Raw genomic sequence first — 24,004 nt, 5'->3', positions numbered from 1 at the left:
CTTGGGATCCGACTTGTCAGACCTCAAGTTGCCCCAAGTCGCGGGACACAAGAAATTCCATTGAAGTGAATGAGAGCCGTCTTAATGTACACTACTGAAGTTGCTCCGACTTCAGAAAAAGTTCCTGTACTACTTCAAGGCGACTTTTAGGCAACTTGTACCCATAGAATTCAATGGAAGTTTCCTCCAAGTCGGATCTCCGTCTATATTGAAGCGACTTTACAAGAAAATAAATTAGTTTACCCAGGCAAACCCCTGCCTCCAGAGCTGATTATTCTGTGATTGGCCACAGCCAAAGTCGCCTGTCCTGGAGGCAACTTTAAGTCTCGTTGTAAGTTGCTTAAAGTCGTGCTGAAGTCACCTCCAAATCGCCTTGCAAAGTCGCGCTGTAAGTCGGGTTGCCCCTGTGTGAACCGAGCCTAAATGACAACATGAAAGAAGTTTGTTTGAAATCTTTGCAAATTTATTAAAAATAAAAAACAATGGCCTCAAAATTGAGCTCAGGTGCCTCCTGTTTCCACTGATCATCCTTGAGATGTTTCTACAACTTGGAGTCCACCTGTGGTAAATTCAGTTGATTGGACATGCTTTGGAAAGGCACACACCTGTCTGTATAAGGTCCCACAGTTAACAGTGCATTTCAGTGCCCAAACCAAGCCATGAAGTCCAAGGAATTGTCTGTAGACCTCCGAGACAGGATTGTATGGAGGCACAGATCTGGGGAGGGGTACAGAAAAATCTCTGCAGCATTGAAGGTCCCAATGAGCACAGTGGCCTCCATCATCCGTAAATGGAAGAAGTTTGGAACCACCAGGACTCTTCCTAGAGCGGGCTGTCCGGCCAAACTGATCGATCGGGGGGAGAAGGGCCTTAGTCAGGGAGGTGACCGAGAACCCGATGGTCACTCTGACCGAGCTCCAGCATTTCTCTGTGGGGAGAGGAGAACCTTCCAGAAGAACAACCATCTCCACAGCACTGCACCAATCAGGCCTGTATGGTAGAGTGGCCAGACGGAAGCTACTCCTCAGTAAAAGGCACGTGACAGCCCACCTGGAGTTTGCCAAAAGGCACCTGAAGGACTCTCAGACCATGAGAAACAAATCTCTCTGGTCTGATGAAACAAAGATTGAACTCTTTGGCCTGAATGGAAAGCCTAATGTCTGGAGGAAACCAGGCACCGCTCATCACCTGGTCAATACCATCCCTACAGTTAAGCATGGTGGTGGCAGCATCATGCTGTGGGGATGTTTTTTAGCGGCAGGAACTGGGAGACTAGTCAGGATCGAGGGAAAGATGAATGCAGGAATGTACAGAGACATCCTTGATAAAAACCTGCTCCAGAGTGCTCTGGACCTCAGACTGGAGCGAAGGTTCATCTTCCAACAGGACAATGACCTTAAGCACACAGCCACGATAACAAATAAGTGGCTATGGGACAATTCTGTGAATGTCCTTGAGTAGCCCAGCCTTGAATCCGATTGAACATCTCTGGAGAGATCTGAAGATGGCTGTGCACCGACGCTCCACATCCAACCTGATGGAGCTTGAGAGGTCCTGCAAAGAAGAATGGGAGAAACTGCCCAAAAATAGGTGTGCCAAGCTTGTAGTATCATACTCAAAAAGACTTGAGGCTGTAATTGGTGCCAAAGGAGCTTCACCAAAGTATTGAGCAAAGGCTGTGATACTTATTTACATGGGATTTTATTTGTTTTTTTTTATTTTTAATAAATTTGCAAAGATTTCAAACAAACTTCTTTCACGTTGTCATTATGGGGTATGGTTCGTAGAATTTTGAGGAGAATAATGAATTTAATTTCATTTTGGAATAAGGCTGTAACATAACAAAATGTGGAAAAAGTGAAGCGCTGTGAATACTTTCCAGATGCACTGTATATAGCTCTGACATACTCTGCAGCACTGTACAAAGAACACTGAGATAATCACATCAGTCTCTGCACCAAAGGAGCTTATAGTCTAATATCCTCCCACAGCCATACATTATTACAATTTTTATTATTTTTATATTTACTTATATAACTTACCAGACCGGTTCCACAGCACAATACACAGAACACTCCCAGAGGCTTGTGGGGACAGGGAGGTAAGACAGGAAGCTGCAGTGCTGCATACACTGAATACTGGTGCCCTGGTTGCAAATGAGAATGCAAAGGCGATTTATTTTAACAGCCTTTGCAATGGTAGGGGTTATTTCATTTGAAAATGTAATTTTCATTTTGAACAAAAGTGGAGCTTTCCTTTAAATGTATTGTGGTTTCACTGGAGTTCTACTTTAGAAGAATAGACTTTGGTGGTGTATTTCAGAGAAATGTCAGTCTGTCCCCCCAGGGTGCCTCTCTCTTTATCTGTATGGCATTGCTAGGATCTATATGTCAGTTCTCCAGATAAGTCTGTGTTTTCCTTTCTTGGTAAAAGCAGAGTGTGGATAGTGTAAAGTGACAGCGGGGTTTAAACTGCCCTCAGTGAACGTTGAGTCTCTTTCTGGACTTTTTGTCCAATTAAAAAAAATAAAAAATCTGCACACAGTATAAATCCATACGTTATCCGGGATACGTTTATGACAAAACTTTACATGTGAATGAGAGGAACCCTTGAAAAAAGATACAATCTGAAATATGTCAATTCATATTATCAACATACAGTATATGCTTCCAGTGTATGTAAAGGCACATTTTAAAATGTATTATGTGATAACCTACTTACCCTTTAAGCTGAACTCCGGACACAAAAACCATATTCCTCGAGAGCCACAAACAATATAAATCCACTTTTATGTGCACCACTTTGAAAACCCAGATATTGTCTTGTAAAAGTGGCAGTGACATCATCACTGTGCTGTTACATAGCCTGTTCAAAAAGCAGAGCTGGGGGGGGGGGGGGGGCGGGGACCCAGCAGGCCCCGCCCACTACAGAAAACTACAGGATGGGGGCGGAAACAAGACCAGTCACCCTACACAAGGAGAGAGAGCAGCAATGAGTGGTCTTTTATTACAGGAAGTCTCACACTGGACTACTGCACAGATCTGGAAGAAATACACAAAGCTCACCAAGATTCAAAAAAGAATACACATGACACATATATAGACAATGGGGTTTATTTACTAAAAGCAACTCCACTTTGCACTACAAGTGCACTGCAAATGCACTTGAAAGTGCACTGAAAGTGCACTTGGAAGTGAAGTCGCTGTAGATCTGAGGGGGACATGCAAGATAAATAAAAACAGCATTTTAGCTTGCACATGATTGGATGATAAAATCAGCAGAGCTTCCCCTCATTTCAGATCTTCCCCTCAAATTTACAGCGACTGCACTTCCAAGTGCACTTGCAGTGAACTTGTAGTGCAAAGTGGCTTTCCCTTTAGTAAATCAACCCCAATATCTGCTGATCCCCGAGTTCAGCTTTAAAAATATTGGCCCAGCCTTGAACCCGAATGAACATCTCTGGAGAGATCTGAAAATGGCTGTGCACCGACGCTCCACATCCAACCTGATGGAACTTGAGAGGTCCTGCAAAAAAGAATGGAAGAAACTGCCCAAAAATTGGTGTACCAAGCTTGTAGCATCATACTCAAAAAGACTTCAGGTGTAAACCCAAATTGAGTTCTTTTTTATTTTAGCTTTTGATTCTGCCAGCAAGAGCATTTCCTGTCACAGGGTGATATTATGCGGTTTTTAGAAGGCCTCACTTGTAGAGCAGCTCTGTCAACCCTGTGTTTTTTATTTATTTTTTTTATTTTGAGGTATGCAATTAAACATGACATGTCAACAAGTTATGAAAACATCCATTGGTGGAACCATGCAAAATACATACAGGCAAAAGTGCAAAGTACTCAAGCAAACAGATGCAACAATTATAGAACCACATTGATATAGTTAGTCTGGTTTAAAAAAGAAAAAAGTCCACCTAGTTCAACCAATTAAAAAAAAAAAAAAAAAAATCATACAATCCCATATACACAATCCTATACCCACAGTTGATCCAGAGGAAGGCGAAAAACCCCAGCAAAGCATGATCCAATTTGCTACAGCAGGGGAAAAATTCCTTCCTGACCTCCCTGAGAGGCAATCATATATTCCTTGGATCAACTTTACCTATAAATGTCAGTACCCAGTTATATTATGTACACCTAGGAAAGTATCCAGGCCTTTTTAAAGCAAATCTACTGAGCTGACCAGAACCACCTCTGGAGGGAGTCTATTCCACATTTTCACAGCTCTTATGCCCCATACACACAGTCGGAAAATGTTTGATGGGAGCTTTTTGTCGGAAATTCCGACCCTGTGTAGGCTCCACCGGACATTTTCCATCGGAATTTCCGTCACACAAAATTTGAGAGCTGGTTCCCAAATTTTCCGACAACAAAATCCGTTGTCGGAAATTCCGATCGTGTGTACACAATTCCGACGCACAAAGTTCCACGCGTGCTCGGAATCAAGCAGAAGAGCAGCATTGGCTATTGAGCTTCATTTTTCTCGGCTCGTCGTACGTGTTGTACGTCACCGCGTTCTTGACGTTCAGAATTTCCATCCAACTTTGTGTGAAGGTGTGTATGCAAGACAAGTTTGAGCCAACATCCGTCGGAAAAAAAACATGGATTTTGTTGTCGGAATGTCCGATCGTGTGTACGCGGCATTACTGTGAAGAAACCTTTTCGTATTTGAAGATGAAATCTCTTTTCCTCTAGACGTAAAGAGTGCCCCCTTGTCCTCTGTGATGACCTTAAAGTGAATAACGCAACACCAAGTTCACTATATGGACCCCTTATGTAATGTTATGTAAGGGGGGGGGGGTATGTGAACACAGAAGGTTTTTTACCTTCATGCAGAGAATGCATGAAGGTAAAAACCCTTCAGCCTTTAGAACCACTTTAGGTGGGAATTTTACATTTAAAAAGTGTAAATGATGGGTTCACTTGAAGTGAGCAGGGTAGTTGGGTAGTTGGTAGGGATGAGGTTGGGTTTGGTCAGAGCTCAGTGGGCAGGAGTGATGGCTTTCTTCAAGGTTCAATTGGAATCCAACTTTGGACCAAACCTGTGCTCATCCTTAGTAGTCAACCTACCTGTATTGCTTTAAATCTGTCCTGCAGAATGAATCCATTTTTTTTTTCTTACTAATTAAAACTGTAAAACAACCCAGAACTGATGATAGTATGATGCTGTAATTAATTGCATATACATTGTAATAAGTCATTCTTGCAACTAATTATTACTCATAAACCCTGACCATATCTTTAGAGTAGTGGTGTCAGTCCCATAAAGTATATCTTGTTTCTGGAGCACGATGATGTCACTTGTGTGTGAAAGCCGTCTATGACATAATATATTGCCATTGGATGACATCTGAATTCTATTATCACCGGAGACAACAAACATGCCATATTTATTAATATGATGCATAATTACAATGTTGTAAGAGCAGAACTGTATCCAAATTAGCTTTTATCTTAGCTGCTTTAACCTAGTTTCACACCTTATGTGTTTCGGGAATGAGCGTAAAAATCGCACACTTTCCCAACACACACAGAAACGCGCTGCCCTTTAGCAGGTGCATTCTGGTGCCATTCATTTTTAATGGCACCTTCACGCATCTGCTAATGCGCACGCCAAACACATGGTGCCGCGTGATTTTGCAAAAGGGTCAGAAACTTCTTTGGTGATTAGGCATCCCACTGAAATGAACGGACTAGCCTACACGCAATGTGTGGGAACGTGCCGAAAATGCGTGGAGACACACACACACACTCACTCCATTCCTCCTGCATGGTGTAAGCAGAGCCTTAACAACTTACCATGCCTTGTTCTGCAATGTGTCTCTGTACATCGTCTTGGTAGAGGAGCGGGGCTTTGCTTCCTCATGTCAGAGCTGTTTCCCTGATGACTGGTGACCTGATGACCGGTGGGGTAATGATCAAGATGCCATTGGAAAGGTGGAGTAAGCACAGAGCCAAAGAATAGTTGAAGCAGGGAGATCCTTGCACTGCAGGTCCTCAGGCACAGCTTTTTCTCCAGCAAGGAGAAGAGGGAGCAGCAAATAACCAGATCCCACTCCGAGTCTGGTGAGAGGCAGCAGTGCCTTAGATCAGGAGTCTCCAAACTTTCTGAACAAAGGGCCAGTTTACTGTCCTTGAGGCTTAAGGGGGGCTGGACTGCGGCTAGTGGGATTAGAAAACGCCCTGTTATCAGTGAGGGTGAGCTGTGCCCATTCATTGGTTTATTGGAAGGAATTGTGCCCTATTGTTGGTTTTAGTGGAAAGAATGGTGCCCTATTCTTGGTATCAGTTGGAGGAATGGTGCCCCGTTGCTGTTTTTCGAAGTAGGAATGGTGCCCCATCATTGGTGTCAGTGCATGGGATGCTGCCCCAACGACCAGATAAAGGCAAGCAAAGAGCCACATCTGGCCCGTAGGCTGCAGTTTGAAGACCTCTTAGATGATCTCACACTGCAAATATAAAGCTATGAGGCTATGAGTGCATTTTCAGGGTTCTGATTAGGTAGATCATCCCTGTAACATAGCAGATATTCATTTTTTTCACTTCAGGTCCACTTTAAAGCCAAGATCGAACCCAAACATTTATATTGACCTCACGCCGCCTCCCAGTGGCCATTAATGCCTGGAAGGTAGCAGGACTGTATCATGTGACGGCTGTGATTGGATCTCACAGCATTCACATGGTGGGTAGCCCATCCCACTAGCTCCCGATCAGAAGGCTGTGACTGAGTGCTATCAGTGACACCTCAGTCAGTGTACTTCAGGCCGCCATGGACGCATGTGTGTGATGGCTGGGTGTTAAAGCCCATTTTTCAATAGCAAGACGTTAATAATTTGATAAGATAAGGTAAACAATTATGTAATATTTCTATGGTGCTTTTCACCCTGGGGACTCAGAGTTCTTATCCAATTGGCGTTGGGACAGACGCGAGGTGTGGCAGCCATCTTTGGCTCGTTCAGTGAAATATTTTTCGAGGGACAATTTTTGGGTAAGAGCCAGGCCGTCTTTGGAGTGTTGGAAAGCAAGCACAAGGAGAATACGCAAACTCAATGCAGATAGTGTCCTGACAGATAGTATCAAACTGGCCAGTCCTGCAAGGCGGAAGTGCTAACTACTAAGCTACTGTCTGTTTTTTTTGTTTTTTTTGTTTTTTTTGCTCTCTGTGACACCGTTGTAGAGATTTTCCTTTCTTCCTGTCTCAGTGACCGCCTCTTAGATGCTGAAGGAGGTATAGATGGGATCGCACTGACGGTAGAGAACTGTAGGTGGTGTATATCCTGTGACATGTTGGAAATTTATTCCTGCAGACTTGTTACTGGTATCATTGGGCACCGGTCCTGTATCTAGTAACTATCTCTGGGGGGGGGGGGGGGGTGTATGCTTTGGTTCAGTAGCCAGACCCCCCATTTATGAGCCAGTAAAACTTGTGTAAGTTGTTGAAGTCTGCCGCCTGCCAGTGACAAGCCTGGTTCTGTGCCGTCCTATAGGTGTTACAGTGTGCCTGAAGCTCCACGCGGCAGAGATTCCTCTGGGCCGGCTTCACAGACCTTCCTTTGTTCCATCGCCGTGGACCGACATTTTTTTTTTTTTTTTTCTCTTTATATTGCGGAATAATTAAACTGCATGTCGCCGTTTTCATTACCAGGCAGGAAAGGCATCATTAGTCTTTCCTCTTTTCATCAATTTTTGGAGAATGTCACCTTGATAAGTAACTTAGTAAAGCACATCTCTGGTCTTTTCAAAATGTACATATATTAAGTTCTGGAGCGCCGTCCGTAAATGAGGCGAAACGCGGGCCATTCTAAAGGCGCAGAGGAAAGGCTACGGAACAAAATGACCAATAATGCGCAATTTTGTCCCCGGGTGCTTAGGCAAGCAGTTACATAGTTTGGGTGAAAAATGACTCGGTTCCATCAAGTTCGGCCTTTTGTGATTTCTGCGTCGGCCTGGAGGAAAGCAGAACGGCCTCCCTACACCCGACCCCTGATACATTTTACAAGTGTTTTCCTGATCCCTAGTGCGGCAGTCAAGTTCCATTCTTGAACCATAATATACAGTATTTACTAGATGCTGGAACATTAAAGCAAAGCTCCGACCTCCCCTTCAGTCTTCTACAGTTGTACAGGCTCCTCTCCTGTACTGAAATGGCTTGCTATTATTTAACTGCACAATCTGAGCCTCTCACAGTGGGCATTAGAGGCACATTACATAGATCCCTACTCATTTCTTAGCTGGAGGACCGCATCCTGACTGTCCCTGGCCCAGCCCCTTTCATACATTGAATTTCAGTTCTTTCAATCATGGAAGCTCAGCATCACATGTGGACATTGCCTAGGGTGAGGGCCGGGACAAGGGGTGGGCAAAAGGGTCCATTGCCCTGGGCGCAATGGTTTACTGTAGGGATCGGGGCGACGTGCCATCTGTTACATGGCTGACAGGAGTAGTAACAACGGCAGGGACAAGTGAGTGATTGCTGGTCGAAGGATCCCCTAAGCTTGCACTTCATGAATGGGGGGGGGGGGTTGGGGGGCGCGGTTTGGCATCTTTGCCCTGGGCACTGGATGACCTTGTCCCGGCACTGCCTAGGGTGGTCTGCAATCAAATGCAGTCTATCTAGGTATACCTGTGTTCTAATAAGAATACACAGGCCTCTTGTATTGAGACAATATGGCCTTGTTTAGGCTAGCAGTTTTTTTTTCGGGGGGGGGGGCATGGTTGAGCTGCATTTTTAGCACCCCCCCAACCGCATTTTCAGGTCTTGAGGAACCCTTACCAAAGCCAATTCCTTGGGGTTGGTATGAAAACTGTCCCTTACATTAGTGGGCACTAAAAAAGAGCCTCATGGCAGATGAGGGGTGGTAAGACCCTGTGGTTGAGCCACATTTTGTATGCCCGCCCCCCCCCCCAACCACTCCCCCTTAAGTTGCAATGGCAGCGGATGGGGGGAGTTCACATGCCACGGTTGTGATGCTTTGCTCCTGCTGCAAAATCTATCCAACATGTTGCAATTGAACGGTGGCAATCCTGCCAAATGGGACCCATTCAAGCGAGCGGGTGCAGCACATTTGTTTGGCAAACATGGGGGTTACAACAGGAGGCATTGCATCGCTATCTCACCGTCTGTCACTCACCTCTGAAAAGCCTTTCCGAACACAGATCGTTGTTTAGAGGAGCGGTGGGTTTAGATGCATACCTCCCAACTTTTTGAGATGGGAACAAGGGACACCTATTAGCAGAAGTATGCAGGCATAGGACACACCCCCTGCCACGCCCCTTTAAAGGAGAATTATAAAAATAATATATATTAGTTAAACCCACAAGTGCTTTTTTTTACAACTACTATTCCTTTATACTGGCTTTTAAAATTTACAAATACAACAATTTAGAAATTGGATGAAAGATTTAGCACCGGGAAACATTTTTGAAAGATAAATGTTGCTTTTTATATACAATTATATAGAACAGATCAAAATGAGGGACTAATGAGGAGGAAAGAGGGACATTGCTCCAAAACAGGGACAGTCCCTCCAAATCAGGGACAGTTGGGAGCTATGTAGATGCACGCCTAAACCTAACCTATATATTTAGTCTGAGATTCAACTTTAACCCCTCTCAGCCCAGGCTTCCCTTTAATAGGGTCTGTACCCCCCGGGGAAGGGTGGGCTGAAGGTGATTGGCTGTCACAGTGATCACGTGATCAAAAGCCTGTCCCTCCAACTCCCAATCATTAGTAGGTAGGGATCGAGAGCTGTCTTAGACAGCTCAGTCACTTTGCTGAGAGTGCGCAGTGAGTGTGCTCTGCTGCCCATGGATGCACATGTGCGGCGTGTGGGCGTTAAGGCGAAACATCGGCACACTGTGTGGGAAACAGAGCAGCCATCAGAAATTTAGGGACCCCTAACACAGTTTTAGGCCTGGGCTTGACCCCCTTACATCAGAGTTTACCCCTTTCATTAGGGTCCACAAAGTTGCTCCCCCCCCTTGCATCAGGGTCCCAAGAGTCCCCTCTCCTTAAATCAGAATCCCAAAGTCCCTCCTTACATTTGGGTTCCCAGAGTCCACCTGGCCATGGCTGCGCCCTAGGCAGCAGTGCGCCCTAGGCGGCTGCCTAGTTCACCTAGTGGTAGCACCGGCTCTGCAACCACTTTAAGGGCAATACACGTCAAATTTTTCCAAAAAAAAAAAAACTAAATTAAAATTTTGCTTAATTACCTCTGCCTGTGCTATTACCCAAAGACGGCTACAGCGTGGGCTCACATTGCCAGGAGGGTGTCCATGGACGTCCTCCCTTAATCGCACTTCCCACGCACCCCCTGCGGCGCGCCTCGGCAGGGATCTGTGATTGCTGTGTCTCCCGGACACAGCTGACCACAGATCGGGGGAAAAGAGCCAATCACAGCGGCTCTTTACTATGTGAGAAAGAAATTATAAAAATTTCATATGGGTACAGTGTTGCATGACCACACCAGCTGTCATTCAAAGTGTAACAGCGTCGAAAAAATCTGAAAATAGGCCTGGGCAGGACGGGGGTAAAAGTGCCCAGTAAGCAAGTGGTTAAAGAATTACACAACCCCTTTAAAGGGCAAGTCCCCCAAGGCTGAAAATCATCGTCATCTTTAACTTGCACCACGAGCACGCCGGTATCTAGCGCCATCTAGAGTTCCGCGTGCGTAACCCACCCAGCATGCCCAGGGGCATTTCTCCTTCAATTTTACCAAATAAAAGACTCTAAACCCCCGCCCATATAATTATTTGGAGTCCCATTGCTCGTTAATAAAAGTGTGTGTTGACTAATACTTGTATTGTTTATTAAGCTCTACACATAATAGACCGTATTGTGGCCTCGCTAAACCTTTCTGAAATAGAACTCCGATCATTGTCGTTTTTTTCCTTCGGCGCACAATGCTATCCCGTACAATCAAACGGCGGGGGATCCATAGCCGGGAAACCTTTCCGCGGAGATCTGAATAATCTAACACTTTGTTTTTAATTAATTGTCTTTGCTCGGCGCCGCTAATTGTCATTGTAGAAAGTGAGTGGAAAAAGCAGACAATCTGTTAAATCTACAATTATTTAAAAACCAGCAAGCGTGTAATTACAGCCTAAGAGAGGAGCGGATGTGAATGGAGCCCACGAAATATTGGAACGAGGGGGATCTCTCCGCCCGCTTGTGCTCAGCATAGCAGGCTTTAAAACCTAACTGGATCGCCCCCTGCCGGGAAGGCGTTGTACAAGCCACCGAAAACACCTTGCTTATAAAGGGCTCCATAATTGCCGGGGGCACATATGGATGTGAAATCTCTATTGCTTTAATAATCTGCGCCCAGATAGGTGCCAGGGACAACCCGCCAAGTTAATTTAAGGCTTTCCGCGGCACGGCCAAGGAGTTGTGTTAACTTGTATCGTACGGGTCTGTTCAAACAACAAAACAAGCACTTATTCTTTGTATGGCCGGGGCTTTTCATATCAGGCTGTGGATATTGGCAGGGATTAAATATTAGCGCCGTCCTTACAAACATTTGTGAATGGCAAACAGGAGCAAGTTAAAGCTGGAAAATACAGAAACCAGTTTTTTATTTCACTTATTAAAGTGTCATTAAATTAAAATCTTTAAAAAATGTATTTTCATGCTATTTTGCACTCCATACATACAGAATGAACCATTGTCAAATTAGTTTTTTTACGCATAGTAAAAAATACCTGCTTGATCCCGCCATTTACGATCCCTGATGTCCCCGCTGTAGCATGATGTCCTATGGCTCAGCCATTGGCATCTTCACTGAGCATGCTCCGGCTCCAACTGCAGTGAACAGGCAAAAGCCGTTCACTCTCTTTTCTTTTTACTAAGGCAAGACATAGATAATGCAATCTTCTTTCCTTCAACCACGGGTTGCAGGAAGGAAAACCGCTTAATTCCCCCATCATCACAGTCAGCGTTCATGGGGGAATCCCTCCCGCTGCGCTATTGTAATCTGACAGTTGGGGGTCTGCGTCGTCAGAATACAATGATCACTACTGGCGGCTATAGCGATTACACAAAAAAAAAACTCAACAGGCTGGTTATACTGAAAGCGGGATTCCGGCCTAAAAAAAAAAAATAAATAAAAGTCAGCAACTACAAACACTGTAGCTGCTGACTTTAAATGAGTACTGTCCTGGTTGCCCGCGATGACGGCCGCCCGAGGCCGACCCGTCCCTCGGCTCTCGGGTCCCGGCACCGCCATCCTAGGTAAGGGAAACAGGCAGTGGAGCCTTGCGGCTTCACTGCCAGTTTCCTACTGCGCACGTGCGAGCAGCGCGGCGCTCTGTGAATGACCCCGTGGTGTTCTGGGAACACACACAGTTCCCAGAAGACAACGGGGCCGCTCACCGAGGAGCAGAAGACGCAGCGGAAAAGGAAGAGGCAGATTAGGAAGACTGCCTAGCAACAAGTGTTCGGGTAAGTTTAACATTTTTTTTTTTTTCAAATGTTATTTTTTTTTTTTGGATTTTTGGTGTATTTTTTCTTTCAGGGTGGCCCTCCACTTTAAGTCAAATGAAGTGCTGAATTTATTAGCCCGTCTGAGAGTTCAGAAAAAAGGGGGTGGAGAGCTGAAGTTACACTCTGCAGAGCTCGTCGAGGAGAGCTCTAAGAGCTGATTGGAGAGAAGAGACACCCTTTCTCCCCTCCCCCTATGCACCGCAAACAGGAACAGAGCTGAGGCTGTCAATCTGCTGGAGGTCCCTCCCCTGTCTCCATTTTTCTCTTGATGTCTTGAAAAATTGTCAGAAGCGACTAATGCTGATAGCAAAGGAAGGAGGCAGCAGACAGAAATGATACTTAGTGCTCTGGATTGAGACAAGTACACTCTATAGCAGGGATCTCCAAACTACGGCCCTCCAGCTGTTGCGGAACTACACATCCAATGAGGAAAAAAAAAATCATTCCTGATCCCCAAGAGGCAATTGGATATTCCCTGGATCAACTTTACCTATAAATTTTAGTATCTAGTTATATTATGTACATTTAGGTTTTTCTTAAAGCAATTTACTGAGCTGGACAGAACCAGCTCTTCAGGGAGTCTATTTCACATTTTCACAGCTCTTACTGTGAAGAAGCCTTTCTGTATTTTAGATGAAATCTCTTATTCCTCCAGACATGAAGAGTGCCCCTTTGTCCTCTGTGGTGACCTTAAAGTGAATAACTCAACACCAAGTTCACTATATGGACCCCTTATGTATTTATTCATGGTGATCATATCCACCCTTAATCTCCTCTTCCCATGAGAGAAGAAATTCAGTTCCTCTAATCTTTCCTCATAGCTGAGCTCCTCCATGCCTCTTATCCGTTTGGTTGCCCTTGTCTGCACTTTCTTCAGTTCCCTGATATCCTTTTTATGAACTGGTAGACGAAACTGAACTGCATATTCCAGATGAGGTTTTACTAATAATTTGTACAGGGGGGCAAAATGATATCTCTCTCTCTGGAGTCCATACCTCTCTTAATACAAGAAAGGACTTTGCTCGCTTTGGAAACCGCAGCTTGGCATTGCATGTTATTATTAAGCTTATGATATACCAGAACACCCAGATCCTTCTCCACCATTGACTCCCCCAGCTGTTCTCCCCCTAGTATGTATAATGCATGCATATTTTTATCCCCTAAGTGCATAACTTTACATTGATCAACATAAAACCTTATTTGCCACATAGTTCCCCAATTCAACAGTGCATTGAGGTCAGCTTGTAAGTACATGTGTACCATTTTTATATGATTATGGGTAATGCCGCGTACACACGGTCGGACTTTTCGTCTACAAAAGTCCAACGGACGCTGACGGACTAAAGCTGGCTGGTAATCCGATCGTGTGTGGGCTTCTCCGGACTTTCAACTGACTTTTTTAGCCTCAAATCCGACGGACTTTAGATTTGAAACATGCTTCAAATCTTTACGTCGTAAGTACGACGGACCCCGAAATCCGCTCGTCTGTGTGCTAGTCCGACGGACAAAAACCCATGCTAGGGCAGCTATTGGCTACTGGCTATGAACTTCCTTATTTTAGTCCGGTGTACGTCATCACGTACGAATCCGTCGGACTTTTGTGTGGTCGTGTGTAGGCAAGTCCGTTCGTAAGAAAGTCTGCCGCAAGTCCGCCGAAGGTACGTCGGAAGTATGTCGGACAGGCTGTCGGACTTTTGTAGACGAAAAGTCCGACCGTGTGTACGCGGCATTAGAGGAACCAGCACTGAAGGTTACAGATAGTCCAAAATCTCAATTGAGTCCATCCATGCCTGTTTTTTTTTTTAATTTCAATAATAGCTAAATTTTTAGGGCAAACTTTTGGGGTGTCTACCCCCTTCTTCTAAAGTCCAAGCAGTACTGTGAGTGACGGCAATTCCCTCTTAGACAGTTGTCACAGGAACAGGTGTCCCCATTAGAAGATCTCTCTACTATCCCAGTGACAACTTTTACCTTATGGATTTCCAATCACTTTCTGCCATGTTGACACCTGGGACAAATAGAGAAGGTGAATCTCCCCAGCAGAGACACAGACACCTTTTAAAACCTGACGGGGGTTCTAACCCCTCACCCCTCCATCCAAAGTACTTAATTGACAGACAAAGCTGTCTACCTGCCACCATCCTGAAAACTGGACAGCAGCCGGTTTACAAACCTCCCCACACTTCCTCCTCCGCAGCTTAGAAGGAGAAGGGGAATCTCCTCAGCAGAGACACAGACATTTTAAAACCTGACGGGGGTTCTAACCCCTCTCCCCTCCATCCAAAGTACTTAATTGACAGACAAATCTGTCTATCTGCCACCATCCTGAAAACTGGACACCAGCCGGTTTACAAACCTCCCCACACTTCCTCCTCCGCAACTTAGAAAACTCTTCCGACCGAAAAAGCCAAACTAAGTTGAAGACTGTCTAAAATAAAGTCTAAAAATTGCAGCCGGGGTCCGTGAATAAATTATCAGCGAAATTTCACAAGCCGAGCCGATAGCGCCAACGCAGCACAAATCTGTGATCTGTCATTCGCCTATTCCTTGAGATAGCTGAAGTATCCGCGGATAGGGAATTGTTGACAGGCGTTAGCTGGATTAATTAGTCCACTGCGCTAATGACTCTTGTATAATTATACCCTTTCCTGTGAATATGTGTCAGCACAAGTCATGTGACACGGAGGAGACAGCTTGTCCGTATCAAGGATTTAATCCATGAGGGTTCCCAACTAATGGATACCATTATGGTATTCCCAGCAGGTAGGGTGAAAGCTAGTTAGAAAAATGACTGTTTGGCGGGTTTTTTTCCCCTCCACCTTCAGATATGTTGCATTAGGCGTTGGAGTCGCAGAGTTGCTTGCAAGGCTTGGAGCGTTGCCAGCTTCCCCCTTTTAAAGAGTCACTCTTCATATGTCTGATAAACACAGCTGCTACAGTGTGTTAGAAAGTATCACCCATCAGCGGGATCGCTGGCCCCTCCAATTAGCGCTCTGATATGGTCAGTAAAGACGACAAGGAGAGACAAGGCGTGATCAGTGTTCTGTAATACGACCTAACAAGAGTTTTCTGGGTGATTACACCTATAAGCAAAAAAAAAAAAAATCATACATTATAATGTCCCTTGTTTAAAGTGCATTTAAACCCAAAATAAAAAATGTCATTTAATGTTGCTTTGATATGGTGGCATCATTGGTTTCCCTTTTTCCAGGCTTTTTTGCCTTTATTTTCTCTTCCTGCCCTGGGGTGACAACGCTCACTTAATGCACTGTATCTATAGATCAGTAGCGTTGTCACCCTAGACTGGTCTCTGGATTTGGACTACAAACATCTCCCCTCACCTATTGATTAGAAAACAAAAGAACTGTTGCTTTCTAAAGTGTTTTTCGTGTTTACCTTTTGAGTCAGAAAACTCTTCCACTTAGTGACCATTGGTGGGTCACACCACTCCAATCTTTGCTGAGCAGCTCTATCTGGCTGCTTCATTGCTTTACTTGTCCAGAGCCGTTACAAGTCTATGCATTTAGACAGCCCCTGAGTTGCTTGCGGTAGCAAACAGGAAAGAGTCACCTCCCCTGCGGAGCAGAGAATGCATGTGCTTCTGGGAGGGGCCCAGCCATGGCATTTCCTGCTCCTTTGTCACCAGCCATGTGAATATATATAGTATTTCCTTTCCTTAACAGTCATTACCTTGTTTGGTTATCTCCTGTTCAAAGCTCTGGGAAATATTTTCAGACTTATTAGTGGAGAGAAGATCATCTACTTAAATCAGCACCTAAATTACTAAACCAATTGTATGAGAATAGGGAAGGGGTAGATAGACTGATAGTTAAAAAGATAGATACTTACAGGGGAAAGGAAGGAAGGAAGGAAGGAAGGAAGGAAGGAAGGAAGGAAGGAAGGAAGGAAGGAAGGAAGGAAGGGAAAGGAAGGAACGAACGAAGGAAGGGAGGAAGGGAAAAGAAAGAAGATAGGGAAGGAAGTGAAGGAAGGGAGGAAGGGAAAAGAAAGAAGATAGGGAAGGAAGTGAAGGAAGGAAGGAAATAGAAATGTACAGAGCTAAGGAGATTTAAGCTATAAACAAAAAAAGGAAGGAAGGAAGGAAGGAAAAGGAAGGAACGAAGGAAGGGAGGAAGGGAAAGGAAAGAAGGAAGGAAAGGAAGGAAAGAGAAATGTACAGAGCTAAGGAGATTTAAGCTATAAACAAAAAAGGAAGGAAGGAAAAAAGTAAGAGAGAAAGAACGAGAGAGAAAAAAAGACAGAAAGAAAGAAAAGAAACAGAAAGAAAGAAAGAAAGGCAAATGTACAGAGCTAGGGAGAAGTAAACTATAAACAAAATGAAAAATGAAGGAAGGAAAAAAGAAAGAAAAAAAGAGGACATATATTTACAGTAATAAAGTTGGATGGATAATTTGTTAGACATAGAAATACATGTTAGTTAGTCCTTCCTATATTCGATATATTTTGGTCTTGTTGTGGAAAGAACACTGGAGGAAGCACAGAATATGAAATCATTTTCTTTATTGGAATCACATCTCATAAAATGTTCCCTGTTGTGTTTATTTATTCTTCAGTATGTTACACACCATGGAAAGTTTATTTGAACTTGAAGAAGTTTCTATGACTTTTGCCTGCCCGGTAATGCATGATATATATTGAGTCCTTATGTTTAATATTGTTGGTAATAGATGTGATGAGCTGTGAATTGTCCCTGCGATGAACCATCTATGGCAGGAAATGTCTATGAATGGAATGAACGCTCGCCATTGTCGAAGTGTGATTGGAGCGGATGGTTGTGTGTTTATAAAAGACTCCTCAGTCCTTCCATGGAACTGCAGAGCATCCTGCAGCAAAACTCAGATAACAGCCGTTCTCTCCTTCTCTCCTGCAGCGAGCCCGCACGCCACGCCGTCAACCTTGCATTTCCCGACGTCGCCCATCATCCAGCAGCCGGGGCCGTACTTCTCGCACCCAGCCATCCGCTATCACCCGCAAGAGACCCTGAAAGAGTTTGTCCAACTTGTCTGCCCAGAAGCCGGTCAGCAGGCTGGACAGGTGGGGTTCCTAAACGTAAGGACTGCTTTTTATATTACAGAAGTGCCTGACCAATGTCAATGAAGGGTTAAAGAAAGACGCCACACACAACTGTAAATTTGGTTTTCAGTAGGGGGTTATAAGTGGGGAGGCCTGTGTGAGAAATTATATTTACCTCCATAGCTTTAACATGAAGATCCAGTGCTGTGAAGTTCCTCTGGTGATGTCCACCCTAGTTCTATACTGCTGCTGGTCAGGGCATTCACCATAGGGGTCAATGGAAGTGACACCTTAAAGAATTTCTTCTCAAACTTTTTACCTCAAAGGAACCCTTTCATTCATTTTCAGGTCTTAGGGAACCCCTGTTAAGATTAGTCCATTGGTGGTCATTGGGAAAATGGTGGTTGGTAATTGGGTTACATTGGTGGTTGTCAATGGGAAGAATGCCCATCTGACGGTGGTAATTAGGATGCCCCCCCTATTGTCATGTCACGCATCATCACATGGGAGGTCAGCTAGCCACAGCTCAAGGAACCCCAGCCACCTATGGAAAAACCCTAGGGCTCCATGAAACCCAGGTTGAGAATGGCTGCCTTAAAGCCTAACTCCAGTCACACATGGGAGATCCAACTATCATATAAGAGGTCAACTAGCCACAGCTCAAGAAACTCGTAGCCACCCATGCACGAACCCTAGGGTTCCACAAAACCTGGTTTGAGAATGGCCACCTTAAAACCTAACTCCAGTCACATTTTTTATTTTTTCGGAAAGAGGGAAAGAGCTAAGAATTTAATTTGGTTTTTATTTCCAGTCTGTGGCCCCACTGGGGATATTTTTCCTCCCCTCCTGACTCTGTGACACCAGTGCAACAAATGAGGAGAGTTGTTGTCACTAGAACAGAAAGGAATACACAGAAATAAAGAAGCTGTAAGAAGTTTTAATCCTTCCCCCACATTAAATGTGTTTTTTGTCAAGGTCCCCATTGGAGAGATTTCCCATCACTTCCTATCCTGAGAGGGACGGGGGGAAAATCTCATTAATAGGACCACAGAGGGCAAGAAAGCTGACATTTTTTCTCTGCTCGATCCAAAATGGTGAAAAAAAGTTATTTTTTTCTAGAACAGTGCCAAACTGTGGCCCAGGGTCTAGATGCAGCCCTTTACTTATCTTTGTCTGGCACTTGGGGCAGTGTTCCTCTCACTGATACAAGACACCATTCCAACCACTGACACCAACAATAGGGCATAATTCCTCCCACTGATACAAATGATGGGGCATTATTCTTCCTCTTGACACCAATGATGGGGCACTATTCCTCCCACTAATACAAATGATGGGGCACTATTACTCCCACTGACACCAATGATGGGGCACTATTCCTCCCACTGACACCAACAATGGGGTACTTGTCCACCCACTGACACCAACGCCTGGCCCCACTAAAGTCTGAAGGACAGTAAACTGACCCTTTGTTTAGAGAGTTTGGAGACCCCTGTTCTAGATGATAGATACAACGATGGAGACGGATAGATTAATAGAGGATAGATAGAGAAATAGATAGATCTATTCAGAATGAAAAAAAACGGGAGTTTGCTGTCTTTAAGCTCACCAGTTGCACTGGAAGCAACAGAGAGGGGAGATCAACAGAGGAACTCTGCAAAGCTGGGGTCTGTCACTAGAGGGAGCTGTATATAATCGTACACTTCCACTCATCCCATCCCCTCTACACCCCAACTGAAAATAAATTAGAAGTTTTGAGCAGAAGTCTTCTTCACAGGGTCACTCCACCCAAAATCTGTTCCATTGTGGACAGACATTGATATGTTGATTTCCAGATTAGTTTCTTATATCCACAGTGACTAATGAGTTCTCCTTGCAAGAGTTGTTATCTCACACCACATCTCCATAGGTCTCACTCTTCCCGCTGCAGAAGAAATATTTTTTTCTGTCTATTTTGTTCTCATTAACACAAAAGGGATCCATTTATAAGAGCCTTTCACCCAAGATGTATACATTTTTCTAATTTAATTATATTGGAAAATATGTAAATCTTGTGTGGGAAGTAGATCCTAAAGTTAAAAAAAAAAAAAAAAATGCTACAAAGGCAGTAAAGACGCCTTCATAATGGCGATTTGATGGTGATATCCAGTGGGAGGAGCTAGGAGCTCACAAAGTCACTGAGCGGTATAAGGAGCCAGTATATATTTAAACATGGTGAGTTCCATACAGAACTGAAACACCAGATTTGGGTGGACTGAACCTCTAAAGTTAATCTACTTATCTTGTTTTCTTATTATATTTTATTATATTGTATTTTATATATGTTTAGGTGTATTCAGAATACTTTATTAATCCCAAAGGGAAATGACTAAATAATGTACAATACTAATGTACAATAATGTACAATATCAACTCAGGCTAATATACAGTATATAATAAAGCAGCAGTCACATGCAGCAATTGAACCTGCTGCCATCTGTGTAACATATATGTGTGGCAGCAAAAGCACATATGTGTCACTAAGTAGCCAATGTTTCTGTGATGAGAGCGTGCTCGCTACGCGCTCCCAGCCCAGAGACTAAGAGTATGGGTAGCTGGCGGGAACGACTCCTGATCACATGACCACTGTGACAGCCAATCACAGTGGTCACATGATCGCCTACCCTTCCTGCCCCTCCCCAGGCTTTCAGAACTCAAACGCCCTGGCATTCTCAAAGGAATGCCAGGGCGGGGCGAGAAAGGGGGCTTCAGAAGCCAGTTAGACTTAGACTTTTTCATTTTATTTTAGCAGTTTGAACCATGAAATGTGATTGCTGACTGGTTGCTCTGGATCACTGGTTGTCTGTGTCCTAATCATCAAACCCAAATATGGTTCTGTTTTCTAAGGTTTCAGGTATATACAATGATGATGTGCAAAACTGATTGGCTAACATGAGTTTCTGCATATTTCTCTACATTCTTTGTGTTACAGATGATGTAATCTTGACTGATTTATGGTCATGGTAACCTATCCCCCAGTTCTAATCTATTGCAGCTATATCTTTCAAAGCATGGGAGCTTCAAGCAGTTCTTCAGTCATCTGTGGAAAAATTAAAAGTCAGCAGCTATGAAAACTGTAGCTGCTGACTTTTAACAGACACTCACCCGTCCCAGAATCCAGCGTTGTGCTCACCCGGCTGGTTTCTTCACCAGGCTTCGGTCCCCATCACCAGCATATTGAGTGCCTGCGGCTTCACAGCTGGCTGCTCACTGCACATGCACAAGCTGAATAGTCCCGCAATCTTCTGGGACCTGTGATGTTTCCCAGAAGGCTGCAGGCAGGGAAGGGGGGGGGGAGAACTTCCGCTTGGATTGCTAGGCAATCCGAGTGGAAGTGGGAGTGGGTACCTGTCAAAATCAGGTACCTGCTCCCTCCCCCCCAAAAAAAAAAAATTGCCAAATGTGAAACAAAATACCAAGGCTTCTGTGATTGGACACAAGGAGGGGAGGGGAGGGACAGGCATAGCAGCTGCAGCGACTCTCCTGTTCAAGATGCAGAGCTCAGAAGGATCATGGTCAGGATCCCGGAAATACAGCAATAAGCTGTCTTCAGAGAGTACCACAAAGCTGTCGGATGTAAATAGAAGAGCTAAGCCCGGGAGGTGTCATGCACCTCACTAGACTTAATTCACAGGGGTTGATTTACTAAAGCTGGAGGGTGCAAAATCTGGTGCAGCTGTGCATGGTAGCCAATCAGCTTCCAGTTGTTGTTTTTTTGTCAAAGCTTAATTGAACAAGCTGAAGTTAGAAGCTAATTGCTTTCTATGCACAGCTGCACCAGATTTTTGCACTCTCCAGCTGCACCAGATTTTTGCACTCTCCAGTAAAGTTCCTGGAATTCAGCTTTAAAAAGCACATTTCAGTCGATTGCATGGCTTAATTTACTATTTCTTTATGCACAAGTGTCTCTCGAAAACAATAACCTTCTCAAACCTCAAAAACCTTCTGTTGGACTTATATATCTACATGTCAATATCAAATAAACCATGGCATGCAATCTGATGAAATGTGCTTTTAATGTTTTAATGTGAATAGCAATAAAATATTTTTAAAAGATTATTTTGTTGGTGTACTTCTGATCACCGGTGCTTTTCAAGTCCCGTGCGTTGAAAGATACGGTTGGAATAGCTTTGTTTATACAGTAAATCCACATGTCTCTGTTTACATTTTTAACATATATTAAGATAGGGCCGATCTTACATGCCGGTTATACTTTGCTTCCTTTAATGACTTGATGTGATTTCAAATGCTTCTGTATTTTATGACCATCCTAAATTAATGTATTGCAAAGAATCGGCTAAAGGAAAAATGGCCTTCAGTGCTTATAAATTTAGGGTCCTTCTGGGGAGGGGGAACTCCGGAGCAAAGCTACGACTGTTGCTTAATGATATTTAACAACTTGTGGAAAGACAGATGTTCCATCTCCTTGAAGTTATTTATACGTGTGTATCCAGTGCTTGAGCTGAAGTTGACCAGTACTTGAACCCCACATACCACAAGCCTAATTTCTTACGCCTCCTATTTATCTGTCTGCCGATTGCTACATGCAGGAAAATATTCCTTACAGACCGCAAACTGGAGCCGTCAGGCCCAGTGCAGCCTTTCCGTATAGATATGTAGTTTTTCTTTCCTTTTTTTTTTCTCCCATATATTGTTAAGTCTATCTGACCCAAGAACAGAGATATAGGAAATTGAAGTCCTTTTTCGTTTTACTTTCAGCTGGTGGCCCTGCCAGCAACACACTTCCTGGTGATCACACCAGTAAAACACAAACCAAAAAAGAAACAGGAGAATAATATCAAAAACTTGTCTAACATATTTTTTCCTATAGGTACCACATCCTTCACAATAAGAACACCTCAAATAAACCTTTTAGGACTTTATTGACACCACAAAATATACAAAGTATAATTTAAAGTGGTTGTAAAGGCCCAAGTCTTTTTACCTTCATGCATTCTATGAAATTGTTGATTACATTTTAATGGGTTTATTATTTCCTAGAAATTCAACTTTTTTATGATAATTGAAGTGTCCTCTGATGTAGTGTGTGAAAAGCTGTATAAAAAATGTGTGGACACCTGACCGTCATACTTACTATATGAGCCTGTTGGACATTCCATTCTGAACCCATAGCATTAATATGGAGTTGGCCCCACTTTGCATCTTTGAGTCTCCACTCTTCTGGGAAGGCTTTCTACAAGATTTTGGAGAGCATCTGTCCCCATTTAGCCAAAAGAACATGTGTGAGGTCAGGTACCTATGTTGAAAGAGAAGTCCTGGCTTACCGATATTATTCCAATTCATCTCAAAGGTGTTCAGCAGGGTTGAGGTCAGGACTCTGTGGTGGACGCTTGAGTTCCTCGACACCAAAATGGTCATACCATGTCTTTATGGAGCTGGCTTACAATTGGTGTTCCAGTTCATCCCAAAGGTGTTCACCAGTGTGGAGGTCAGGGCTCTCAACTTCGTCCACACCAAACTGGTCAAACCATGCCTTTATGAACCTCACTTGCAATTGGTGTTCCAGTTCATCCCAAAGGTGTTCACCAGTGTGGAGGTCAGGGCTCTCAACTTCATCCACACCAAACTGGTCAAACCATGCCTCTATGAAGCTTGCTTGCAATTGGTGTTCCAGTTCATCCCAAAGGTGTTCACCAGGGTTGAGGACACTACTCTCAAGTTCCTCCACACCAAACGGATCAAACCATGTCTTCATCGAGCTGGCTTACAATTGGTGTTCCAGTTCATCCCAAAGGTTTTCAGTAGGGTTGAGGTCAGGGCTCTCAAGTTCCTCCACACCAAACTGATTAAACCATGTCTTTATGGCGCTTGCTTACATTTGGTGTTCCCATTCATCACAAAGGTGTTCAGTTATTTTGTGTTTCTTCCATTTGCGAATAATCTCACCAACTGTTGTCACCCTCTTACCAAGCTGCTTGGCGATGGTCTTGTAGCCCATTCCAGCCTTGTGTAGGTCTACAATCTTGTCCCTGACATCTTTGGACAGCTCTTTGGTCTTAGCCATGGTGGAGAGATTGTAATCTGATTGATTGATTGCTTCTGTGGACAGGTGTCTTTTATATAGGCTTCCTTTAAGAGAGTGCTCTTAATCTCAGCTCGTTACCTGTATAGAAGACACCTGGGAGACAGAAATCTTGCTGATTGATAGGGGATCAAATACTTATTTCACTCAATAAAATGCAAATCAATTTCTAACTTTTTTGAAATGCGTTTTTCTAGATATTTTTGTGGTTATTCTGTCTCTCACTGTTAAAATAAACCGACCATTAAAATTATAGGCTGATCATTTCTTTGTCAGTGGGCAAACGTACAAAATCAGCAGGGGATCAAATACTTTTTTTCCCTCACTGCATGCTTTTAAACATTTAGTGTATCTGCATGCAGTCATGAACATTTTTGCCTCCATCAGACTGTATGTGAC

At 43.9% G+C, this 24,004-nt stretch overlaps 1 protein-coding gene across 14 annotated transcripts in view; it reads left to right on the top strand.

Moving 5' to 3' along the window:
- The window catches only part of NFIA (nuclear factor I A), a 672,115-nt gene that overhangs the window by 588,184 nt on the left and 59,927 nt on the right, over window positions 1-24,004 (top strand). For 12 of the 14 annotated variants that reach the window (XM_073593840.1, XM_073593847.1, XM_073593844.1 and 9 more), the window contains one exon: window positions 17,381-17,559. In XM_073593840.1, the coding sequence (XP_073449941.1) occupies window positions 17,381-17,559 (179 nt within the window). The remainder of the gene's footprint in view (window positions 1-17,380; window positions 17,560-24,004) is intronic. The other 2 variants (XM_073593839.1, XM_073593850.1) reach the window with 1 other exon arrangement.

Source organism: Aquarana catesbeiana, linkage group LG07, assembly GCF_042186555.1.
Source record: "Aquarana catesbeiana isolate 2022-GZ linkage group LG07, ASM4218655v1, whole genome shotgun sequence".
NCBI classification, from domain to species: Eukaryota; Metazoa; Chordata; class Amphibia; order Anura; family Ranidae; genus Aquarana; species Aquarana catesbeiana.
This window is presented reverse-complemented; position numbering and strand designations above follow the sequence as displayed.